This window comes from Lepidochelys olivacea (genome assembly GCF_965140295.1).
Source record: "Lepidochelys olivacea isolate rLepOli2 genome assembly, chromosome: 2".
Taxonomy (NCBI): domain Eukaryota; kingdom Metazoa; phylum Chordata; order Testudines; family Cheloniidae; genus Lepidochelys; species Lepidochelys olivacea.
The window spans coordinates 183,277,488-183,295,382 of NC_140412.1; the positions used below are offsets into that span (position 1 = coordinate 183,277,488).

Below are 17,895 nucleotides of genomic sequence, written 5' to 3' on the forward strand. Positions count from 1 at the left end.
AACAGTTGTAGGGATAGTTATTAAAATAAAGAATTAAAATGAGCTTAAGTTTGATTAAGGAAATAATATATTTGCTTTATAGTTTGTGGCTTGTAACCAAATAAGGCCTTAATCATCCAGTAAAGGAAGGCCACAAGAATAACAAGTCAAAAGACCAGAATGCAACGAGGAAAGAATGTCTGGTTCAAAAAACTAATAAAACAGGAAGCTGCAATAACCAAGACAAAGAAGAACCCTTCTCAAAAGCAAGCCCAGTTTTTTTTTCTCACATACCAGTGCTATCTGAAAGTGAGGCCTATGTGTAACCAATGGCAACAGAAGCAAAAAACTACTGGTAATCAAGGAGAGGGGAGGAGACAAAGAAAAAAGGCTTAGAGAAAATAAACTGCTTCAAACTGTGTTTTTACTAAAGCTAGAAAGTGGGATGACAGGTATAGAGAGAGCCAGGAAGCTGAAAGTTCTTTATTAGATCCAGTCCAATTATGCTGAGAAAACCAGTGTGAAAAGAATTTTCTCCCATCTGGTCCTCTTGAAAGTATGTACTGTAGATAGTTATGTTTTGTTGTTGTATGGAATGTAGTAATGTTTATTAGCTAAGCTTTATGCGTGTTTAGAGCAACAGTATAGATAACATTTGGACTTACTTATAAAGGAATTTATGGTTAATGTTTGGTGGTGTCCTGTATGATTGATATTCATAAATTCCAATAACATCCTCCAGAGACGATAGTGGAATGGAAAATGTGTTATCGCCGTATAGCGAGACTATATAATTGGTTCTCCCCCACACTCCCCACCAGAACAAAAATATTTATTGAAAGCATCTGCCTTATTGATAATTCTACCATTTCCATCTAGTAATGGACCAATACCTTTATCAGGATTTTTTAATATTAGAAACAAAATTAAACTCCTTGTCCTTAATGCTGCTGCCATTTGTCATTGTGTCCCTTCCTTCCCTTATCTATTTTCTACAATTCCTAACTTCTCATTTATATTCATTACTGTCAATTTCCCTTTTCTTCCATTTGTTAATAATTTATTTTTTACAGCTTCACTTCCTCTCTAAATAAGGTCTTTTTTTAAAACCTATTTGGCCTTCTTCCTTGATTGTGGCTTTCTGGTAATCTAGTAAAGCAGGGGTGGGCAAACTACGGCCCACGGGGAACCGCGGCCAATGGGAGCTTTGGGGGAGGTACCCACAGGAGAGGGCAGTGCATGGAGCCCTCTGCCCTCCTCTCCCACAGGGACGTGGTGCCGTCCACTTTTGGGAGCGGAGCAGGGCCAGGGCAGGCAGGCAGGGAGCCTGCCCTGGCCCCGGTGCATGCTGCTGCCATCCCAGAGCCACTACAGGTAAGCAGCACCAGGCCGAAGCCTGCACCCCAACCCTCTGCCCCCTTCCACACTCCACAGCCCCTGTTGCACCCCAGCCCCCTTCCCTGAGCCCCCTCATACAGCCTGCACCCCTCCTCTGCCCCAAGCCCCTTTCTGCACACCACAACCCCTCCTGCACTCCAACCCCCTGCCCCAGCCCTATATTCATGGCCCTTCATGGAATTTCCCCATGCAGATGTGGCCCTCAGGCCAAAAAGTTTGCCCACCCCTGTAGTAAGCTATTCTTAAACAACTCCTATTTATCGTTCACATTTTTTGGATTAAATTCTTCTTCCCAGCTGACTTGGCTCTCCGTTGTTTTCAGGTTTGTGAACTGGGCCCTATTAAAGCACCAAGTATATATATTACTGATCTGGATTTTACTCTGCTTGAACCTTATAAATGTGATCAATTCATGATGACTTGTGCGAAAGCTACCATTAATTTTTAGTTCTGTGATCAGTTCTCTTTATCGGTTCGGACGAGATCTAATTAAGAACTCCCCTGTGTGGGCTGCAACACTTTGAGTTGGGAAATTATTTATAATATAGGTTCTTGCCGACCCGCCACCTGCTCAGTTTCTTCTTGCCAGAATACTCTGACAGAGGGGAGGCGGGCGCAATTTGGAATGGACATGAACAACACATCTCGAAGAACAACAGTTACGAGAGGTAGGTAACCATTTTTTCTTTGAGTGCTTGCTTATGTCCATTCCAATTAGGTGACTCCTAAGCCATACTCTTGGAGGAGAGGGTCGGAGTTCATCTGGTCGTAGATTGCCGCACTGCCCTGCCAAACGCTGTGTCATCTCTGGACTGTTGCAAAATTGCGTAATGCAAGGTGAAGGTATGGATAGAGGACCATGTGGCTGCCCTGCATACATCTTGAATAGGCACTTGAGCATGAAAGCGGCATATGACACGAGCTCTTGTAGAGTGCGCCATCAATGTCAGGGCTGGAATCTTGGCCAAGTCGTAGCAAGTCCTGGTTCACGATGTGATCCAGAATGATATGCACGGGGAGGAGATGGAAAGCCATTTCATCCTCTGTGACAGTGATGAAGTGCTGTGGGGACTTCTGAAACGGCTTTGTGTGCTCGATATAGAGAATGAGGGCTTGTCTCACAGCCAAGGAATGAAGCATGTGATCTCTGTTGTTGGCATGCGGCTTGGGAAAAAACACAGGTAGGAAAATGTCCTGATCTATATGGAATTGAGAGACTACCTTAGGGAGAAATGCAGGGTGTGGGCATAGTTACACTGTATTTTATAAAGACAAGGTGCAAGGGGGCTCAGATGTCACCACCTTGAGTTCAGAGACCCTTCTGGCTGAGGCGATGGCCACGAGGAAAGCTACATTCCCAGACAGAGCAAGGAACATGTCACCATGGGCCCAAAGGGGGGGCCCCATAAGCCTGGTGAGAACTAGTGAGGTCCCAAGGAGAAAGAGTCTGTCTCACCTGTGGATACAGTCTATACAGCCCCTTGAGGAAGCAGCCTACCTTTGGGTTTCCAAAGACTGACCTACGCTCCGCCCCGGGTGAAAAGCAGAGATGGCGGCCAAGTGAATCCTGATCGAAGAGGTTGCCAATCACTGCTGTTTCAAGTCGAGCTTGTAGTCCAAAATAAAACGGATCGAGGCTTGTCATGCATGAGTACCCTTCTGCATACACAAAATTGAGAACCACTTCTACTTGACAAGGTAAGTGGCTCGAATAGAGGGCTTCTTGCTTCTGAGAAGGACCTCCTGAGCTAAGTCAGAGCATTGAAGTTCACACATAGAGCTTCCACTCTGTGAGGTAGAGGGACTCCAGGTTGGGATGTAGTAACCTGCTGTGGTCTTGTGTGATAAGGTCCAGGAACAGGGGAAGGGCTATGGGTCTGTCATACTGATAGGTCCAACAGCATGATGAACTAGTGTTGGCAGGGCCATGCCGGCGCTATGAGGATCAATGAGGTCCTGTCCAGGTGGACTTTGAGGAGGACCTTGTGTATGAGAGGGAAGGGTGGAAACACGCAGAGCAGGTGATTCACCCATGACCAGTGAAACGTATCCGTGATGGAACCTGCCCTCAACTTTCTGGCATTGATATGCAGCGATAGTTCTGCATGGGACCACATGCCGTGTCCTGATAGTGTCCCGATGCGCTCCATACCTGACTGCCGAGGTGTCCGTGACTAACTCTAGAGAGGGCTGCGGTTTGGCAAAGGGTACACCCGGTAGACCACCTAAGCCTGCAACCACCAACCAAGGAATTCTAGAACCAGAAGCGGGAGTGAGACTGTTCTGTCTAGAGAGTCCCGACTGGGCTTGTACACCTGCGCCAGCCACATTTGTAGGGGACGGAGACGCAACCTGGCATGCTGGACCACCATATGCAGGCCGCCATATACCCCAGCAGTTTCATGCAGTTTCTGGCAGTGGTTGTGGGGAATTGGTGGAGGTTCTTGATTAATGTCCCTGAGAACTTGAAAGCGGGCCTCGGGAAGTTATGCCCTGGCTTGTGTGGAGTCCAGGAAAACCCCAATGAATTCTGTCCTCTGCGTTGGGGTTATTGTGGACTTGGGCACATTTTAGCATGAGGCGCAACCTGAGAAAGGTGCCATGAGTGAGGGCTAGGGCTTGTGAGCTGGCCTTGATGAGCCAGTTGTGCAGGTACAGGAAGACTTGGACCCGATGTTTACAGAGGAAGACCAGCATGATGGCCATGCATTTTGTGAATACCTAAGGGACTGCCAAGAGCCCGAAGGGGAGCATCGTAAACTGATAGTGCTGGGTGTTGATCACAAACCGGAGAAAGCATCTGGGATGATGGAGAGGTGGAAGTACGCGTCCTTCAAGTGCAGGGCGGTGTACCAGTCCCACAGATCCAGGGAAGGAATGATGGAGGCCAGGGAGACCATGCGAAACTTCACTTTCTTTATGAATATGTTGAAGTTTCACAGATCTAGGATAGGTCTGAGCCTGCCCTTGGCCTTGGGGGGATGAGGAAGTATCGGAAGTAGAACCCTTTTCCCCTGAACTCCTGAGGAACCTCCTCTATTGGCCTGAGAGCAAGGAGTGATTGCACCTTCTGTAAAAGGAGTTGCTCATGAGAGGGGTCCCTGAAGAGGGACGGGGAAGGGAGGGAACAGAATTGGATAGAATATCCTACCTCTACCATGCTCAGTACCCAGCAATCTGAGGTAATCAAGGCCCAGGCATGGCGGAAGTGGGACAGATGGTTCCCAAAGGTGGGAGAAGGATCCAGGAGATGGACTGGTGCTCTGTCCTCGGGCACAAAATTAGGCTAAGGGCCAGGAGGCTGTTTGGATGAACTGTGGCCCTGGTCAGAGGAGGATCTCGATGGCCTCCTTGTGTTGTTCCTGCTTGCCTTCTAGTTAAGTCCTGCCTTGTGCTCCCCACATAGAAGCACTGGGGAGGCTGGGGCTTGAAGGGCTTTCTCTGTGGAGAGGGGTGTGGATTCCCAGGGACTTAAGGGATGCCCTAGAATCCTTCAGACTGTGCAGCCATGAGTCTGTCTGCTCTGCAAAAAGACCAGCACAGTCAAAGGGGAGGTCCCGGATGGTATTCTGGACCTCCGCAGGAAGGCCCGACACCTGAAGCCATGACCTTCTGCGCATAGTAATTGCAGTGGCCATGGTCTGCATAGCTGAGTCCGCCGAGTCCCGGGTCACTTTGAAGGAGGTCTGGGCCACCATCTTACCCTCCTCGAATATTGCGGTGAACTCCAAACAGGAGTCCGTGGGCAACAACTTCTGGAACTTGTACAGGGAGGCCCAGGAGTTGTAAGCGTACCGGCTAAGAACCGCGTGCTGATTGGCGATATAAAGCTGGAGCTCCTGGTCAAATACACCTTGCGAGCAAAGAGGTCCAGCTTCTTGGTCTCCTGAGTGGGACCCGACTCTCCTTGCCGCTCCTTGTGATTGGCGGGGTCCACCACCAATGTGCCCGGCGTGGGATGAGAGAAGAGGTGCTCGTACCCCTTCTGTGGAACAAAATATTGGCATTCTACCCCTTTAGCTGTTGGAGGGGGAGAGGCCAGAGTCTGCCAGAGCACCTTAGTTGTATTTACAATAGTCTTAATAAGAGGAAGGACCACCTTAGAGGGGTCCTCAGGAGCCAGGATATTAACTGTTGGGTCTGAATGCCCTGTGTCGTCCTCAGCCTATAGGTTCAAGTTTTGTGCCACCCGGCAAAAGAGGTCCTGATGAGCCCTGGTGTCCATTGCTGGCAGAGAGGTAGTCGTCCCTGCCACCGCCTCATCGGGTAAGGAGGAGGAAGATGCCTGGGGACTGATTGGGTCCTTTTGCCTTTGTTACCTGGTGGTCACTAGGGCAGTTTCAGGTGTCCTTTCTTGCACCGAGGGTGGGGCGACAGCTCCCATCTGAGGGTCAGATTGCCCCAGGTCTTCCTCTCAGGACGCAGCCTGCACTCCTAGATCCCTTGAGACCGATGTGGCCAATGGGGTCACGCAGTGTTCCAAGGCCACCGAAGTCACCCTTGGTCCCAGTCCCTGGGCCTGATGGTAGGCCCATGGGCTCCAGAAGGGCCACTGCACCGGCCCCTGCCCCTGGAGAGGCCATGACACTGTTGGCACCGGTTGGGGTGCATCGCTTCTCGAGTGGTGGCAGGAATGGGGCCAGCGTCTAGAGCGGTACCAGCTCTGCCTGGAGGCATAGGATTCCACCTTCGCCTCAGAGGAGTACTCAGATGCAGAGCAAGGCAGAGCAGCACCCAACGGTGCCAGAGATCAGTGCTGGGGCAAGGATGAGCAATGGCTTATCATCATGGGCTTGCCCGAATGTCTGATGGGGGTAGTGCCGGTGCCGTCATTGTTTGGAGCCGTTGATGTTGCTGCCATGGCAGGTGCTAGTGGGCCCAGAGATTGAGCAGTCATGGTGGCTAGATCCCATGCTGCTTCAAATGTGTCCAGTGTGAAGGGAAGATCGAGGTCTTCTCCCTCCAAGTCCTCCTGCACCAGAGAGTCCACATGCACCTGACTTGACAGCTGTGGGACTTGCAGGCCAGGTTTGGGGTGTTCAAACCCAGGACGCACCCCACTGGTGTGCTGTGCCGGCAAGAAGCCCCTGTCCGCCGCCACCTTCTTATGTGGCACCGGCAATTGTGAATGGTGCCGCAAGGTGGAGCTGGGCCTTGGGGCTGGGGAACAGTGCTGATGCTCCTTACTGGAGTCCTTCCTCCGTGCCGAGGGTTCCCGCACTGATGCCAGCGCTCTGCCCACCGAGGCTGCCGGCGCTGGCTGTGGGCAAAGTGCAGCTTCTATTAAGAGGAGCTTCAGACTAGTCTCTCTCCTTCTTTGTTCTGGGCTTAAAGCCCCTGCAAATCTTGCACCTATCTGCCTGATGACCCTCCCTGAGGCACTAGAGACAGGAGTTGTGCGGATTGCCATGTGGCATAGGCTTGAGGCACTTCTCACAGGGCTTAAAGCCCTGGGCCCGAGGCATGCCCCGGTCTGGGGAAAAGGGAAATCGGGGAAGATCCCCCAGCTAAGTGCTATTCAACTAATTAACACTAATGGGTAACTATTTACAACAGCTATTTGAAGAAAGAGGGCTAAGTAGGCACTTGCAATATGCAAGACCAAGGAGCTCCAACAGCCATCACTAGCACTAAGGAGGAGTAGAGCAGGCAGGGGGTTGGCAAGGTCAGATATACACCGCCATAAAGGCACCACTCCAGTGGGCTCCACAGATGGGTACCGCTAGTGGAAAAACCTTCCAACAATCATGCACACGACGCATGCACACCTAATTGGAATGGACGTGAGCAAGCACTCGAGAAATAATGGGTTTCCCTCCACATGGCAGAAGATATAAAAGGCCCTGGAAACCCCTCCATTTTGCCTCTATCCTGCTCCAGCCTCTCTTCCACTTCAGCCTCTGGACTATTAACTTAAATTAATGGAAGCATTTTAACCAAGGAATTGAGGATCTTCCAGTGATTTGGAAGCAGCCAGAAACTTGACTTAAGCCAGCAGTTTATTCCATCACTGCTACAAGCCTGAACCAAGAACTTTGCAATTATTGTATGTGTTCGATTCCTTTAACCAATTTTAACTCACCTTTCTTTCTTTTTATGAATAAACCTTTTGATACTAAAGGATTGGCATAGTGATTTTTGGGTAAGATCTAAGTTATATATTGACCTGGGTGTGTGGCTGGTCCCCTGGGTCAGAAGAACCTTTTATTTGAAGAGATTGGATTTAGAGGTGAGTGTTTCTTTAAAACCAGTGGTTTTGGTGGTTATATAAGAACTGGAATGCCTAAGGAAACTGCTTTTCTGACTTCTTGTTAGCCCGTGTAGTGAAACAGAAGTTTACTTTTGTTGCTGGTTTGGTATATCCTGTGGGGATTTAGCCACCAATATTAGGGTGTATCTGCCCTAGTTCTCAGCAGTTTGTCCTGAATTTGACATCCTCAGTTGTGACCCACAGTTGCAGAGAGATGGGAAGGATCTGAGAGACTATTGCTTGCACATTCTAAAAAAGTATCTTATTAGTATTCAGTCTAACATCATAATACTGAACACATTGTAATCTCTCTCCCAAAAGTATGTGTATAGATGAAAATGAGTTTCACAAGCCAGGCATGTATCCCCTGGAAATTTCATTATAGCTGCAAAAAACTATATTTGTTTTTACAGGGAGCACTTCCTAGTTCTTACTTCCTGTTTAAACTTCATCCTATCACGTTTCCTGGCCAAGTATAATAAAGGAAAGGCCAAAGCCACAAAAATCACCTATTTTTTATAATTACCAGGTTTTACAGCCTAAAGCAAGTTGAATTTATACTCAAATGGTAGAATTAGGGCAGTAAAATCTACTTCGCCTGGTAAAGAAAAGAGGAAGATGTGGTCTCAATTCACAGGGGCTTATAGTCTGAGGAGCCAAGTCAGCCATAAGATGTCTCTTAGACACCAGGTGCTTATTACAGAGCAGTGCAATCATTTAAGACATGAAAAATATTATGCAGGAAGATAACAGATGAGATGGTGCTCTACAGTCATTCTTCCTCTCCTCAAGTCAATGTCAGATCTGCACTAATGGTAATCTCGTCATGGGATACCCACTACATAAAACCATCTCAAAGATTTGCCCAGTGATTGTTGCTAAACAAAAAAAGATTACTTTAGCCATGAGGCTAGATTTTTTTCCCTCTTTTATGAGTTTAACAGCACCTGTGTATGGCCAGTTTTCCCCTTGTTTATCTGGAGTCAACAGGGAAAAAATAACAATTTGAAAATGGTGATTATAGAAGCGGTGGAACTGTAGGGCAGCAGTACTACCTGAAACTGTTTTTCCAATTGACTAGATATGAAATGTTGTATTTAATTTGGCTCAGATGATTTTAACATTCTCCAATTGTACTTAACCAGGAGTCCAATGCTATTAGGTAGTAAAGATAGGTTTTATTTAAAAGAGCCTATTGTTGTGGTAAAAGGAGTGGTCGGCTGGCTGAGCACAGTTAAAGGGGCCTACAGATGTTACAGGTATGTATGCATCTCAAGTGTCAGTTTAATAAAACAAAAGTTCAGACTCACTTTGTCAGGTACTTTTTCCAAAGGTTTCAGAATAGCAGCCGTGTTAGTCTGTATCTGCAAAAAGAAAAGGAGGACTTGTGGCACCTTAGGGACTAACCAATTTATTTGAGCATAAGCTTTCGTGAGCTACAGCTCACTTCATCAGAGTCCCTAAGGTGCCACAAGTCCTCCTTTTCTTTTTCCCAAAGGCAGATTCTTATGGGACTGACCAAGAGTTTGAAAAAGCAGGCAATGGGATAGTCTGGGTCTACACTGATCTCAGGATCAGGAGGAGAGAACAGATTTGGGAGAAAGATAAAGGACCAGTGGCAAACAATCTGAAGGGGTGGATGCATGAGCCAATAGAATGAAGTAATGGAAATACTGATGAATGCTTTCTCCTTTCCTTATGCCCTGAGAGAGATAGGATGGCAAAAAGAATGGTAGAGATAATGGTACTGCTTAAGCTCAGCAAACCTTGTGGTTGGTTTAGTGTTATTTGTAATGCAAAATTTGTTTACTTGTCCCTTGTTTCAGCAAATGAGTACTTAAGTGTCATTCACACTTCTAAATATAGAACAAAATTATGACTATTCAATTGAAGACACAAGTGAGCTAGTGCTTTAAAAGGTGAAACATTTTGCTAAAAATCTTACATAAAATATGTACATAAATAAAACCGTATCACAGTCAGTTGAATATCCAGTCAAATAGCATCTGCTTAGTATGGGTACTACATGCAGAGTTCATTTTCCCTAAGTCGGCTGAAGAACGTAAGTCAGATGTTACACAGCACTAGATGTACTGAACAGATGCAGCCAAATACCATTATCTAAACATGGCAGCAGTTGTAAAAAACAAACTAGTAAATTATTCTTCAGCTGTAAAAGAAGAAAGTTGCCATTCTATGAGAAACTCTGATGTGCTGACTGAGCAAAGCCTTGAAACCAGGTATTGATGGGTTTTAATCCCAGCTCTGTATACCCTCAGGCAAGTTACCTTAGATACTCAATGACAATATTACTCAATGATCCCAAAGCGTACTGAAGTTTAACATTTGCACGGTGTTTTTTAAATAAATGTGAAGTATGCATGTGGGCATAGGTGGTGGTAGAGGTGATCTCATCTGAGGTTTAAGGTTAACTTTGACTGGAGTAAGCTAAAGCTCGACACTAACAGCAACACAACTACATGTTTACGTTTGGAGATTCGCCAGGCATTATTTCTGGCTCCTATCTGTCATCTTTAACCTCTTTTTTGCCATTACTGGCAAAGCTGAGGGAAGACCAGCACACTAAAGTTTAGAAGACGGGTACTTTGCTCCAGTCACCTTTAGACACAACATCAGAAATCTAAACATTTACAACAGGATATTAGTCATGGGGAGGGAGGCTGGGTGGCAGTTCCTAGTAAAAATTTAATTTTCTTCATGCTGGACTGGCTCCAGAAAGAAACAATTTCCTTGGTAAGCTGTAGACTCAGACAAGTTAAGAAGATTTAATAGAAGACCTATACTACTGCCAAAGACACACAGTAATTATACCTGAACTATAAGAACATGTGCTTTCATAAATACAAGTAAAATGTATTCAAGAAGGGCATAAACAGAACAATTTTATTTTCTATCACTTTTAGAACAAAATATACAATGGAATCATTTCAACACAGTATATGATTTAGGCAATGATTTGATTTTAAAACAGTCACAGAGGTAAAGGATTTGACAAACTGTCTAGCTAAAATTACAAAGTCTACAATAGCAGCAAAGAATACTAAACTGTTTTATGATCAGATGTTATGCATGGTAACTGGTTCATACTACAGCACACATTACTTTATACCCAATAAAGTGATCAGATTTAAATGGACAGTTGTTCAGTGACACTGAATTCTTATAACAATTTGCAGAATGTTTCTTTAATAAACTACTTCCTGTGTATCTGGTAACAAATAAAAGAAGAAATTCAAACAGTAAAAACCGGAGAGTCACTTAAGCCCTTTTGTTAATTTCTATTCCATATTAACATTAAAAAAACTTAGCACTTTATCATATCTCCATGAAGGGACTCTCTATGAAAACCTGAAATACTGGGAATTGTAATGGAGTGCAGAATTTTTTTCTGGCTTGAAATGGATAGGTGCACATTCTCTACATTTCTGAAATGTGCAATAATGAAAAATAATACATGCAAGAGATCAGTTATAAATATACTAAAAAACAAGCTATAACCCTGTCATTTACACAGTTTAAATATATATTTTCTTTCAGAGAGTCAGTAGAAAGGTAGACAAATACAAAGGCAACACAATTTTACAAAATATTAGACTTATTTATACATGCATATCTTTCAGATTTGGAAGTTGTTATTCAAGGGAGTTATTTTCTTTCCCTTCCTAATGGAAACTAATTACTTCTCAAACATATAGAGTTTTGAGAATGGCTTCAAGAGTTACCTTGATCAGAGTCTTCAGCATGTTTGAAGAAATTAAAAACAACAACAAAAAGACACCCTTAATGTTACATAAAGCAAATGAGGGGGAAGAACATTATTGCTGCCAACCCAGTGCAAGTTGTACTGATTGCCGAGAGTCACTTGGAGCCTCCTGCATTTGACAAGATATTTAAAATGCTCAATAATCTCTACATTTTTATGAGGCTGTTTAATTTAAAGTTAACTTTTAGGAGGCTGTATCTAGTTTTAAATTGTTTTACTTCTCTTCAGTGGAAAGCTCTTGACGAGATGTAACAGTTCAGTCACTTCTGGAAACTTGGGGAAAAAATACTAGCTCACAAATAGATGAAACAAGTATTTACATTTCAAAAAGTCACACTGAACTATCCTATTACCCCAAATCTGCAAAAGCAATCTCTTACCAAGTATTTAGTATAAATGGACTATAAGCTACAGTTTCTCACAAGTTGGCCTCATTATGATATTACAAGAATAATCAGTAAAACTAATGTTGATTTTCATATTTCACCAGTCTCAGAGATTAATGGCTTAAGATCAGTCATTGAATGATGGACAACTATCAGTGTGTCAAGTATTAATCTCATTAAATGACTTATCTATAGGTATTTATAAATTCTTCCAATAAAACAGCTTTCTGAGCAGACAGTAAAAGCTTTTAAACAGGCTTGATATATTTATTTCCAAGCCACACATATATACTATATCTGGTTGTGATTTTTAATGAGTGTAGAGTTATCAAATACTAGGTTTTAATTTTTAAAAATTCCATTTACACTTTCACTTTTACAATTAAATACTTCCACAGAACAGTTTATCTGCTAATAATAATTTTTTGGCTGAAATCAGAAGTTTTTATTTAGGTAAAATATTAAGTTTAAATTACAACAATGCTTAAAACACTGTAGAAGGTGAAATGAGGGAAATACACTAGTGCAGCGGTTCCCAAACTTGTTCCACCACTTGTGCAGGGAAAGCCCCTGGCGGGCCGGGCTGCTTTTTTTACCTGCCGCGTCCACAGGTTCGGCCGATCGCGGCTCCCACTGGCCACGGTTCGCTGCTCCAGGCCAATGGGGGTTGCTGGAAGCAGCGGCCAGTACATCCCTCATCCCACGCCGCTTCCAGCAGCTCCCATTGGCCTGGTGCAGCGAACCGCGGACACTGGGAGCCACGATCAGCTGAACCTGCCGATGCAGCAGGTAAACAAACCGGCCCGGCTCGCCAGGGGCCTTCCCTGCACAAGCAGCGGAACAAGTTTGGGAACCACTGCACTAGAAGATTGATTCTCAAATGCTATTTATTAAAATGGAGTAACATTTAAGATGATCTAATATCAGATGTGCAAAAATTTTATAGTTATGACATCAAGTGACTGATGAAAGAAAGGTGAACATTTGAGTCCATCAGAATTTCACTGTCAGTGGTACTCAGTCTCTCTCTTTAGGACTTGTATGTGATTCATATATATCCTATAGGTCTGATCACCAGGACAGCTCCCTATGCTTTTTGGCACATACAAGAGCACTCACGCAGCCAGGAAGTGGGAAGAGAGAAAATATTGGAGAGGAATCACAAACAGCCACCAAACCGTGGAGTGACATCCAGACATGCTAAACGACAATGGCACAGCTCAGTCATTACGGGCAGTGTCTTCAAAGTTATACTGTGGCCCAGAAACTAGGTAGTGAAGAAATGGCACTCCAACTCTTCAAGATGAGGTATCACTTCGTTAGTCTCTTTGGACTGGTTTTATGTTCATACTGGGGATTTAAGACATCTAAATAAATAGAAGGGTGGAAACACAGTTTGGAGTTTGTCTAAGATTTACTAGAGTGGTTACTACAACTGTTAATTTAAGAAAGCTTAAGGACTTATTCATTTGTATAGTTTGTTTGTTAGTTAATTTTGGTGGCTGCATGCTCTACTGCCCAGAAGGAATTAAGGTGGCTGTTCAAATGAGCATAAATGCTAATAATCACTTCACCTACATCCACTGCAATAAGTCTGAAAATTCTGTCCAAATTGCTAGAAGGAAGCTCATCTGAAAGAGGATTAAAAAAATATATACTACAATAGCTTCCTCCTATTTCGTGCACATCATTCACCCTAGGGGCAGAAATGAAGGTTGTCAGTATTATATCTTGGATCAACTTTTGAGGGATAGAAGAAAGGAAAATACTCTTGATGAAGCCTGTACCCCTAATCCCATAACTCTGGCAAGATTGTGGGGAGGGAGAGGCTGTTTTGAGCACCTGTCCTAGACAATGATTGCCAATGACAGCAGGATCCTGGAGTACTGCAAGTCCCACTACACAGCAGCACGTGCCTGCTGTTGCAGAGGATATCGACCAGAAACACCACAGAATAAAGAACTCTGAGCAGTCCTCAGACATTCTGAGCCCCTGTTCTTGAGGAAGGGGAGACACAGGATCGGGTCAGAAGGAAGAAAAGTGAAGGAGGGATAGCAGAGAGACACAAGGGTATTAAAAAAAAAAATACAGAGAAGAGTGCCCCTGTTTCTACGCTTTGTACCTGTAAATCCTAGCTACTTGCCAAGCTCCTAGCCTAAACTGCACTAGAATGCTTAAGTCCCAGAGGTGGTCAACATAGGTGCTCAAGTTCCAGAGGCCACAGACTGCCTTTACTATAAGAAAAAGTTCAACTACGAGAGAGACAGGCCAACAGTATACATATTGTTTACTGCTTCACAAAAGTGTCTCCCAATAGCAAATTGCTGTTTTCTAATCTCCAGACTAAACTGGAAAACTCTGTAGACGCTAATTAGGAACCAAGAAAAGCTTTTTTGATCACACACCTAAACTAACTCTATTAGAGATATGCATGTGGCATAGGGTATGCCCCAGGCTCTATGAAGATAAAAGCATCTATTAAGGGAAGACTGAATAATGCAAAAGAAAGCAAGAGGGCACAGGGAGCTGAACAATATCTAAGTACTACAGCAGAAATTACAGAACAAAATTTATATATACAGTCTGAAAGCAACAAAGTTTACACTTATTAGTATGTGCCAGTTGTATTTCAGTAGAAGGTAGATGTTTGCTGGTGTGACAAGCAGAAAAAAAACCAAATTGTACAGCTTTCTAGAGATGTTACTTGCTTTGCTTTTCAAATGAAACTACTCATGTAGCTGTAAGCTTTCAGTTTAATCCATGGCTTTTCTACTTGTAATTTAGCTTAACAAATTGATCATCTTTAAAAAAAAAAAAAAAGCTATAATGTTATTTTAGACTGTTAAAAGGGAAGCAGCAAAGCTAAAAATAGAATTACAACAACAACACTGGAACAGAGAAGTTGGCAGAAAAGTAATTGGTCGATGAAAGCATGGCTTTCAACAGCTTTTCAAACACAAGTTATTAATTTTAATTCCTTATGTAAAGAGTTGCATAAGGAGCATTAGATACTCTCTTCGTTTAACCCCAAAAAATGAAAGGTGAAAAGCTCGTGGAAGCTCCAACCAACTCAGCCCATGCCTACTTACAGAACTACAAGAGTAGGGATGTCCAAGATAAATGTGCGGGGAAATCCTGGCCCCTTGGAAGAGAATGGCAAAACTCCCACTGATCTTTGTGGTGTCATGATTTCATGCTATGAGAATCTCTTCACTATTTAACGTGGGAATTTTTGTTAATATAATTTAGAAAATACAAATTTGAAAGTATGTTAATAGGTATCATATCAAGGTTCTAGCAGGCATATATCACTGGAAGTAATAGTAAAGATTCAGGTCTGAAGAACAGGAAATGCTCCAGTTTTAGGATAAATACCCATACCGATTACAACACATGCAGAATGTCTACAAAATACAGGAGCATCACACCAAGTAGTACAAAGAGCTATGCTATCTTATTTAATGTTGTGACTCAGCTGCTTCAGTTATTCTTAAAATAGAGGCCTCTCTTTCCTCATGCAAAAACAGTTTTGTGAAATGGATACTCCCTGACTAAATGAAAGAGTCTTCTACCTGGCCAATTTTTACTCATAAGGGTCTTCATGGCCTGCCTTGCAACAAAAAGAATTCAAGAGTTTGTTAACTACTGTGTTAGTTTTAGGGACAATTTTAACAGTGTGTGTACGTACGTACATACACACAAACTGTATTTATAAATAGAGCAGGTCTGCACAGAGTTACCTATGGCTCTAATTTTTGATCTCAGAGAACCAACTATTTTGTTGACATTTTCCCTAAAGAATGATGTAAAGAAATCTCTTCAGCTGGAATTTCTCTTATGTCCTAGGGTAAGTATGGTGGCAACACTATTCAGTGTTAGGAAAGAGATTTTATATTCTGCCCTATGAAATGAGTGAGGACAATATAAAAAAAACTGATTGCACAATTGTCTACTCTCTCATGTCTGCAGGTACAGAGAAGAAAGTTAGATACAGATGAATACAATACATGTATATGATGGGGGGAAAGAAAGTCACAAATCAAAAACAGTCTCAGTCTACACCAGTGTTGAATTTAGTTTGGAACTTAAAGCAAGCTTAACTAAGAAGGGTTTCAATGTGGCTTGCATCATTAAGTTCACAGACATGCCCTCAGATCCAACCTAAAATGTGAATCAGCATTATTATACTGCTTCATCCTAACAAACATTACAGCAAATGTTTGACTATTTGAATTGTAAAATACAACTAATTTACATAGATATCACCATCCACAATGTACAAATCTGAATTCAAACCTATCATTTTGCTTGCAACAAACCCTGTTTGCTAAAGTATAAAGGCTCAGATTTAAACAAAAGTAGTCATTTAAAAACACAACTAATGTACTGTGAAAGAGCTTTACATGCCATTCTTCATGCTCTGTTTGGAGATATTCATACTTCTAGTAACACCAAAGGGTAACCATTCCATTTTTCTCTGTAAACAAACACACTGCATTTTGGTCCTCCATGACTAAGAAGTCTCCATACCTCATTTTGGAGCAGTCTTTGTACAGCTGAGAGAAACTGATACAACTGAAATACTCAACAGCAGAGTGCAAAGTCTGTATTCAGACTCTACTTTTAGTCCCCGAGGCCTTGTGTTGACTGGGTAAAAGTGGAAAGCCACGAAGACATGGCTGATTTTGCATTTGTGAAGGCCCCTCCTACTGACTGACCTGCATTATAAACAAACAAAAAAGAGAAAAAAGTTACTCATGAAAGTGTAATACGATTTTTCTAGATAGTATATACACCATAACATATAAAAGACAGCACAGAATGATTACAAACACCTCAGCAGTTTAATTTGCAACTTAAAATGTAAATACTCAGATACACTCAAAGAATTTAAAGCTGGCATCTTAGAAGAAATGGTTTGTGCTAACCAGCAATAATTATAATCTTTAAGTTGCCTCTTCAGGTCCCAGCCCGAAAGGCTCTCAGGGCCCAAGTTCATCTCAGAACAGTGGCAGCGGAGGCTCCAGAGAGAACAGTGGCAGCAGAGGCACCAAGAGAGAAAGAGGGAGCAGGCAGATCACTTCCATTCTGAATAATCAGTTCAAGAATTTTGGCAAAGCCACAAGAGAACAAGCACTTATGAGGCTCCTTAACTGGTGGCCTTGTGTTCTCTTTCACCACTTGATGAGGTCATGCTGGACAATCAAAACAGTATAGACTTGATCTAAAGTCTACTGAAGTCAATGGGAGCCTTTCTATTGACTTCAATGGTCTTTAGATCAGGCACTGTCAGAGAAACACAAAATGAGAATAATTTGTTTTTGCTGGAGTGTATCGCTTAATAGTTTAGGCACTTACTGAGGATGAACAATCTTTCATCTGAAACCTTAAAAAACAGATATCTACTCTGGGCAAAGCCTGGATTTTAAACAGAATTTTACTCCGGTGTCCTTATCTAAAATATCCCCTTGTCCTATTGTTGTGTATTGTGCTGTGTCCCAATTATCAACTTGTCTGCCAGCCTTCCCGCCTCCCCCCAGCCAGAGGTGGCTGCATTTCTGTGGTGGGTAGATATATCTGTAAAGCCCATTAGGATAAAATGCACTCTAAAATGTAATACACTATTATTAAATAACCATGGCATATCATGCTTGCAGTATCTAGCTAGCTGCACACGCTTTCAACCTGGTTACAGACAAATTTCTTACCTACGGCTTTTCCTGTTTGCATAACATTCCGGCTGGTATTGACCATGGCAGTTCCAATTTTCTTGCCACGTTCACTGTTCTGGACAGAGCTAAGCAAGAGAAATGTTGAAAATGCATTAGTCAACTGACTCACTACCAGCTCAAAGGACAAAATTTAGTCTAAAATATCAATTAAGTATAATCAAGCTCATAAGATTCAGATCTATCTCCTCATTCCACCACAGACCAGTTACGCTGGATTTGTGCTGGAAATGGCCCACCTGATGATCACTTTAGATAAGCTATTACCAGCAGGACAGTGGGGTGGGAGGAGGTATTGTTTCATATTCTCTGTGTATATATAAAGTCTGCTGCAGTTTCCACGATATGCATCGGATGAAGGGAGCTGTA

General features: G+C 43.1%; 1 protein-coding gene across 1 annotated transcript in view; it reads right to left on the reverse strand.

Moving 5' to 3' along the window:
- Window positions 1-14,651: 14,651 nt before the first annotated feature.
- AVL9 (AVL9 cell migration associated) overlaps window positions 14,652-17,895 on the reverse strand; it is a 69,598-nt gene continuing 66,354 nt past the window's right edge. The window contains exons 15-16 of the mRNA XM_084621349.1: window positions 17,506-17,594; window positions 14,652-16,515 (exon numbers count right to left, since the gene is read on the reverse strand). Coding sequence (XP_084477475.1) covers window positions 16,421-16,515; window positions 17,506-17,594 — 184 coding nt within the window. The 3' untranslated portion in view covers window positions 14,652-16,420. The remainder of the gene's footprint in view (window positions 16,516-17,505; window positions 17,595-17,895) is intronic.